Source organism: Marmota monax, unplaced genomic scaffold (genome assembly GCF_021218885.2).
Source record: "Marmota monax isolate L192 unplaced genomic scaffold, Marmota_monax_Labrador192_F-V1.1 WCK01_AAM20220418_F8-fsc00311, whole genome shotgun sequence".
Taxonomy (NCBI): domain Eukaryota; kingdom Metazoa; phylum Chordata; class Mammalia; order Rodentia; family Sciuridae; genus Marmota; species Marmota monax.
Genome location: NW_026694601.1, coordinates 703971 through 711702, shown reverse-complemented (window position 1 = coordinate 711702; position 7732 = coordinate 703971). Strand labels below are relative to the sequence as shown.

The 7732-nt window shown below is 49.8% G+C and overlaps 1 protein-coding gene across 1 annotated transcript in view; it reads left to right on the top strand.

Annotated features, from left to right (window-relative positions):
• Positions 1 to 1854: 1854 nt before the first annotated feature.
• The window catches only part of Adora2b (adenosine A2b receptor), a 27830-nt gene continuing 21952 nt past the window's right edge, over positions 1855 to 7732 (top strand). The window contains exon 1 of the mRNA XM_046422080.1: positions 1855 to 2288. Coding sequence (XP_046278036.1) covers positions 1954 to 2288 — 335 coding nt within the window. The 5' untranslated portion in view covers positions 1855 to 1953. The remainder of the gene's footprint in view (positions 2289 to 7732) is intronic.

Below are 7732 nucleotides of genomic sequence, written 5' to 3'. Positions count from 1 at the left end.
AGGAGGCTGAGACAGGAGGATTGCACAGGAGGATTGAGGAGTCAAAGCCAGCTGCAGCAAAAGCAAGGTGCTAAGCAACTCAGTGAGATCTTTCTCTAAATAAAATACAAAAATAGGGTTGGAGATGTGGGTCACTGGTCGAGTGCCCCTGAGTTCAATCCTTAGTATGGAAAAAAAATTGCACGTTTAAAATATAAAAGTGCATAAGAATTCTTTAAAAATTTGGGTTTTTTTAATTATAGAAGGAAAATAGGAAAAAAATCCCTAAAATAATCTAGAACAGTTACTGTGAGTGCTCAGAGATGTTGCTGTGTTTGTCATTACCTGAGTAGATATTACTATTAATGCCTGGTGGTGTGTGTGTGGTGGGGCAGATTGGTCATTATTATTGCAGCTACACTGATATATAATTTGTTTACCATGTAATGCATCCATATAAAGAGTACGTTTTAGAACTGTACAGCTATTCTGTATCCTTTGTCACCCCTATGCTTTGTTTTTCTGCTTAACATTATTTTCCAATCATCTATACCTGTTGCCAGACAATCTCCTTAACCATTCTGCTTGGTGACTGATGGCTTTTTTGGTGGGAGAATGGCACAGCCAGGTGTGTTCTAGAAGAATGGTGTTTGTGAGGATTGCAGTAGCAGATGGAGCAGACAGGACCTGGGCAGAGAGAGGGCGGGTTGGGAGAATAGGTGGGGAGATTGCCAGGACTATGGGAGTGGAGAGGAGCAAGGGTCAGTGATACTGCTAGTCATCTGGAGGTGGAGGAGAGTGACAGCTAGGGCGTCAGCACACTTCTTGGGGTGGGTGAGAGTGGCAGAGCTAATTACTGAAATCCAGAATGAAGCGGCAGCACAGGTTTGGGGGAGGGTTGAAAAGGAGCCTGGTGGATTTGGACTGTTGATTTGGGAGCACCAGGCTGTCCTGGCGAGTCCTACAGGGGGCATATCTGGCACTCTAGGGCTGATAGGGTTCCAGGTGAGAGGTTTGGGAGTTAAAATTGAAAGGGTCAAGTGGAAGGCGGGAGCTGATCCAGGTTGATCCAGGGTGTGAAGGCTAAAAAGAGGGCTCAGGGGAAACTAGCATTTTAGGGAGGTGACAAGGAAGCAGAGGACACGGAGCATGTCATAAAGTGGAAGGCAGAGAGGGAAGCTGTCCCAGCAGTGTTCAGAGCAGCGCAGGGAAGCGGCGGGGAGGGCGGAAAAGTGCGCAAGCGGCTGAGACTGGCCCTGCGGAGGTGGGTGGCAGTGGCACCAGTACTCCCAGAGGGTTCCTTGCAGCAGCATGCTGTGGTCTGACGGTGCAGTTCAGGTGTGAACGAGTGGCCCCAATAGATCCCACAAGCGAAGCATCTCTTCCAGTTTGTAGGGAGACCTCTGCCTACCCAGAGCCTTGTGCAGGTTTGGTGGGGGAGTGCCCAAAGCTTCAGGACCTCACTGCCAGGCGGTGGAATGGTTCTGGGGGTGTCCTTTCTGCAGCGATCTCCCCAGGCGGGAGTTCTGGGGCAGAGCGCGGTGCAAACCCCAGGAATCGCCTGGACTCCGCGCTGCACCACCCAGGCTGGAAGGCGGTAAGGCTGCTCGGGACGCTGACGCCGACCTGAAGGAAAGTTGGAGAACTCTTTTTTGTTAGATACCAGTTACTACAAGCGCGCTGCTGATTGCCGTCGGGGAGCGGCTTGGCACTGGGCGCGAAGTAGGGATGGGGCGAGGGGGCGGTGCTATGTCCGGGAATCCGAGACAGGCGGACGGTCTGGCCAATTGTAGCCTCCGCCTGCCCAAAGTCCCGTCCCCTGTGCCCCGGACCTGAGAGCGCGAGCTAGGCGGCTCAGAAGCGGCCAGAGGAGGCGCGGTCTGGCGCTCCGGCCGTGCCCGGCGGGGCTCACGCGGCTGTCCCGCGCGCGGCAGGGCCCTGGTAGGCGACTCCCGGGGCCCGGCTGGCCCGGCCATGCCGCTGGAGACTCTGGACGCGCTATATGTGGCCCTGGAACTCGCCATCGCCGCGCTGTCGGTGGCGGGCAACGTGCTGGTGTGCGCGGCGGTGGGCACGTCTAGCTCGCTGCAGACTCCCACCAACTACTTTCTGGTGTCCCTGGCGGCAGCCGACGTGGCCGTGGGGCTGTTCGCCATCCCCTTTGCCATCACCATCAGCCTGGGCTTCTGCACTGACTTCCACAGCTGCCTCTTTCTCGCCTGCTTTGTGCTTGTGCTCACTCAAAGCTCTATCTTCAGCCTCCTGGCCGTGGCCATCGACAGGTATCTGGCCATCCGCGTCCCGCTCAGGTGAGGCGCGTGGGCGTCTTTCGATCTCGGGGCCCCGTCCAATCCTCTCAGGAGGTTGCAGTCTCCAGGACCTAGGGCCAGCCTTCAGGTACACCATATTGGCCTGGTTGGGGACGCTTGGGTCGCTCGAAACGCTTTTTCCTAGCTTGGAGGAGACCCGTCATCCTCAGAGACAAGTGCGCCCGGGCTGCTCTCCGAGACCCTCTCGGTGCAGCAGAGAAAGACCTTGGCAGTCTCTGCGCAGCCCAGGCGTCCCGTATGCGCGCGCCCCTCTAAGGAAACTTGTGTAGGGACAACTCTAGGGGTTCCGGAAGTGCGGCACCCGGCGAGACGCCCCCGCGGGTGCGTGGAAACCCGGGCACTGGAGGTTTGGTGATTGCAACTCCACCCTTGCGGTTAAGGCTGTTTCCTCCCGACCCTACTCACTCGCTGCTGCTGTGTTCGCGAGAGCAGATGCACAGAGCAGGGCATCGCGTCCAGAGCAGCGGCCAGACGTGGCCCCCTGAGTGCTGGGGGGGGGCGCGGTCAGGGAGGTTTCCTCCACGGGCGAGGCCACCGAACGCTAGCAGTTCGCCCTGTCGGAATGGACGCTACTCACGGCTGAGTTTCAGAATGTGTCTGTTGCCAACTAAGGTGGCCAGGGGCAGATCCAAGTTGAATGTGCCTGGTAACTTTGGGGAACACTGTGGACACTTTTCCCTGCATGTTAAAAGGTGACTTAAATCACCTCCATATGCTTTAAAAAAGAGTTACAGTGCTTGCTGGTTCACCAAGCGAGCAGCCTTAGAGTCTCCATTGCGGTTGGGTAACCTCCTTTATACCCTGCGCTTCTGAGAAGCGCTTCCAGGATTTCAGGAAGCTTCAGGAATACATATCGGTCCACACTTTCTCTGAACATGCTTAAATCAACTCTTCCTGTTTCCATACTGAGACAATGTAGGATTCTGGGGAGTGGATTCCTAGTTGTAGCTGATGAATTCAACGTCAAAGGTTTGTTAAAAGTATTCTCTCTTCTGTACCTGGGCCCCTTTGGCATGAGGTGAACTTGGGATCTTTTTAGATTTGGAGCGTGGCCAGGGAAACTAAGTTATAAGAGTAGAAGAAGGGAAGGGAAGGAACTCATTTATTGAGTGCCAGCTATGTGCCAGGCAGTTTATATTAAATGTCTAACTTTAATCCTTTAAGTAATTCTAGAGGACAGATACTGCCACCCGCATCTTGTAGATGAAGGGGATGGTGGTTCAGGAAAATTTAGGGTCTTGCTCAGGATGGTGCAGAGGGAATGAGTGTCAGAGCCAGGACTTGAACTCAGAACTGGCATTGTGTTCCATCAGGCTGTCTTGCAAGGCTGTGTATGGCATCAGTGTTTGAGAAACAAGAAGAAATTTATTCTATTTCTGGAGGGGGATTCTGCCTGTAGTAAACTGGTAGTTGTAGAGGAGATGTGATTGTGGGAATTGAGCAGGAGAATGCTCCCAGAAACCTTTTTAGTAGACATAAATGTTGAGCCTGGTCCCTGTGGGTTGTGTCTGGGTCCCAAAGGAAACAGGAACCGCCTGCTTGGCCAGGCTGTGAGCCTGATGTGCACATCTGGGCTGTTACATGGTCTGCTGTCCTTGACATCTGAACAGGAGGCTTTTTGCATTCTACTCTATCAGGTGTGACAGAGCCCAGCACTTGGGTGGCACAGTATTCTCTTCTCTTTTAGGAGCCCCTTTGTTCTTACAGGTACTTGATGGCATACATCAGGGCAGTCACACACCCCCATCTGAGAGAAGCTCCTTAAGTTTGCCCTAGGTAGAGACCACGCAGCTCAGCAGGGAGTTGCTACCACAATCTTTTGTGCCACGTGGATGCAGCAGGAAGTTCCGTAACAGTTTAAATCTGTTAGTTCTTGTCCTCATTTGTGCTGGGTGGGGTCTTGAAAAGAATGGGTGTGGGTGTCTTAAGGGGAAAGGCATGTGTGAATCAGGTCCCTGACTTCTGCTTTGCTAAGGGCTGGAGGATGAGAGGAGAAGGAGAGATTGAGGAATGCTGAGTGGGATCTCTAAGAAGGCTCACTCCTGGCTTGCCCACAGAGAACAGAGATCTGAAAGAGGTGTCCAAAATCCTGCCCTGTCCATAACCCTGGCTTCCACCTTGGGTTGAGAGATGTACCTGGGTCCTCATACTTCCCCGAGCTCTCCTGAGAGTTGGAGCTTGAGACAGGCCTTCTGCCCTCAGCTGTTTTAGTGGTCCAGAGCACAGTTCCCTGTGAGCATGTTAAAAATACAGATTATACTGAATCAACCACATGTGCCTATAGTCCCAGCTGCTTGGGAGGCTGAGTCAGGAGGATCACTGGAGGCTGAGAGTTGGAGACCACCCTGAGCGACACAGTGAGACCTTGGATCAGTACAGATTATGGGGCCTGGTGGGGCCCCTACTGAATAAGAATCTCTGTGATGGGTGTATGTGACATTCTGGGATTGATATTTAACCAGAGTTATAGTTATAGTTCCACTGAGGTTTGAGAACCCTTCTAGAGTTGGAGGGCTTGAGGTTCCTCTTTTTTAACCGACACAGGCTGGATTCTGGGACACTTCAATTTTTGACTTGGCTTTGGGGACCTCCTTGGGATCATGGAGCTGCAGGTAGAAGTCAGGTCAGAAGAGTCCTGTTTGGGAGAAAGTGTCTTCTCTAGGACACTAAGCAGTTAGAAGGGTGAGGCCCAGGGAGGAAGGGCCAAAGTTGTAGGCACACCTCTTCCTTGGGCAGAAACAGTTCTGGGACTTGTCCTTGGGTCACTGGCTCCAGTCCTGGGACTTGTCTCTAGGTCACTGACTCCATGGACCCATGGACTTGGAAGGGATCTGTGCTGTAAGGTTGTGGGTGTAAGGTCCCTACTTGCTACCTGGGAGCACAATGTTTACTAACATGAAAGAGGACAGTGAAGGAGGAAAAGATCCCAGAGGTGATGCTGGACACAAAAATGACCCCTTTGGCCTGACTTGTGAAAAAGGAATGTCTGACAGGGCTGGGGTTGTGGCTCAGTGGTAGAGCACTTGCCTAGCATGTGTGAGACACTGGGTTTGATTGTCAACACCACATATAAATAAATGAATAAAATAAAAAGGTCTATCAACAGGCCAGGCGTGGTAGTGCACGCCTGTAATCCCAGTGGTTTGGGAGGCTGAGACTGGGGGATCGCAGGTTCAAAGCCAGCCTCAGCAAAGGTGAGGCACTAAGCAACTCAGTGGACCCTGTCTCTAAATAAAATACAAAATAGGGCTGGGGATGTGGCTCAGTGGCTGAGTGCCCCTGAGTTCAATCCCTGGTACCCCCAAAAAATTTTTAAAAAAAGGTCCATTAGCAACTAAAAATATATTTTTTTTTAAAAAAGGAGGGGCTGGGGCTGTAGCTCAGTTGTAGAGCGCTTGCTTCACAGGTATGAGGCTCTGGGTTCGATCCTCAGCACCACATAAAAATAAATAAATAATAAATAAATAAAAGATATTGTGTCCATCTAAAAATATATATATATTTTTAAAAGTTTATCTTTTAGTTGTAGGTGGACATAATACCTTTATTTTATTTTTATTTGGTGCTGAGGATCGAACCCAGTGCCTCATGCATGCTAGGCAAGTGCTCTACCACTGAGCCACAACCCCAGCTCTAAAATATATATAATGAAAAAAGGAATGTCTGCTCACATCAGGCCTTGCCCTTCGCCTTCAGAGTGAGGGGTGTGTGAGGGGTGACTAAACCAACTTCCTTTGGTTTAGTCCATAGAGGGTTCCTGACATTGGTCCTGGTGTGGGGTCCAGGCCACGGAAGCCATTAGAAGTGGGCAGTAATGGAGTGGCACATAAGGCCGAGCTCCTGGGCTCTAGGAGGTGGGCGTGTATCTGCCCACAGTGGCCCCTGGATCTCACTTCATCCTGTTGCTGGTTCTGCTTCCTCCTCTCTAGTCTAATCCTGTTCTACTTCATGTCCCACCCGCAGCTGAGCTTGGGGTGTCTGTGATTCATTCTAACTGGGGGCCTTTCCTGGTCTCTCTGAGGACTCAGTTTCCTTTTTCACAGTGGAGCAGGCTTCGGGAGCACTGGAGGTTGGAGTTGAAGGAGTTGTTTTGCAGGGAGTGTTTGGTTGGTTGACCAGGTCAATAGAACAGAAAGGGGCATGTTTGTCTGCTCTGTTCCTGGGCCCTGACCCTGTCACCATCCCAGCCCTCTGCCACACTGAGGCTTTTTCCTCAGTGTTTACATGTCCAATCTGGGGAGTAAGACTTCTTAGCAAGACTTTGCCTTGTGTGAAAATGTGGCCTCCACTTAGGGTGGGAGTTGGCAGAGGATTTTGGAAATATTTTCAAAAATTTTTAAAATTGAGCTATAATTCCCATTAATAATATAATTCCTATAATTCCCAGTTTACCTTTAAAAGTGCTGGGCACGGTGGTGCATGCTTGTAATCTCAGTTGCTTGAAAGGCTGAGGCAGGAGAATCGCAGGGTCAAAGCCAGTCTCAGCAACTTAGCAAGGCTATCAGAAACCTAATCTCAATAATAATAATAATAATAATAATAATAATTATTATTATTATTATTATTAGGGGAAAAAAAGGGCTGTAGCTTGTGGCAAGGTGTTGAGCACCCTTGCGTCCAATCCTTAGTACCAACTCCCAAACAAAACAAAAAAAAAAAAAGAAAAAGAAAAAAAAATCACCTCTAGAGTTGTTTAAAAATGAAAGAAGAAAGAAAATATTCAGCTCTGGGTCTTACCCTTCCATCCTCTCAAGGACTCCCCTCCTTGGTATACCTACTTTCTCTTGCTTCAGTGTTATAATTCCCTCTCCTCCCCTAGAACTGGAGATTAAAGCTAGAGGGCTCTACCACTGAGCTACAACCACAGGCCTTTTTATTTTTTTAATTTTCAGACAGGATGCTCTAATCCCAGCAGCTCAGAAGGCTGAGACAGGAGGATTGCTGTTCAAAGCCAGCCTCAGCAATCACGAGGCACTTGGCAACTCAAGTGAGACCCTGTTTCTAAATACAATACAAAATAGAGCTGGGGATGTGGCTCAATGGTCTAATCCCTGACCTTAAACCTGTGATCTTCCTGCCTCAGCCTCCTGAGTAGCTGGAATTACAGGCCTGTACCACCATGCCCAGTGGTATTATCTTTCTTTTCCAGATCATCTTCATTATAGTGGGTTGAATGATGTTGCCTCTCCAAAGATATGTGCATATTTTAATCCCCAGAGCCTGCGAATATATGCCTGTATATGGAAAGGAAAACAAAACAAAACAAAACAAAGAAAAGAAAAAGAAAAAGAATATTGCCTTACATGGTTCTTTTTTAAAAAAATATTTTTATTTGTAGATGGACATAATACCTTTTTTTTGTTTATTTAGTTTTTTTAAGTGGCTCCTGGGGATCAAACCCAGTGCCTCACACATGCTAGGCA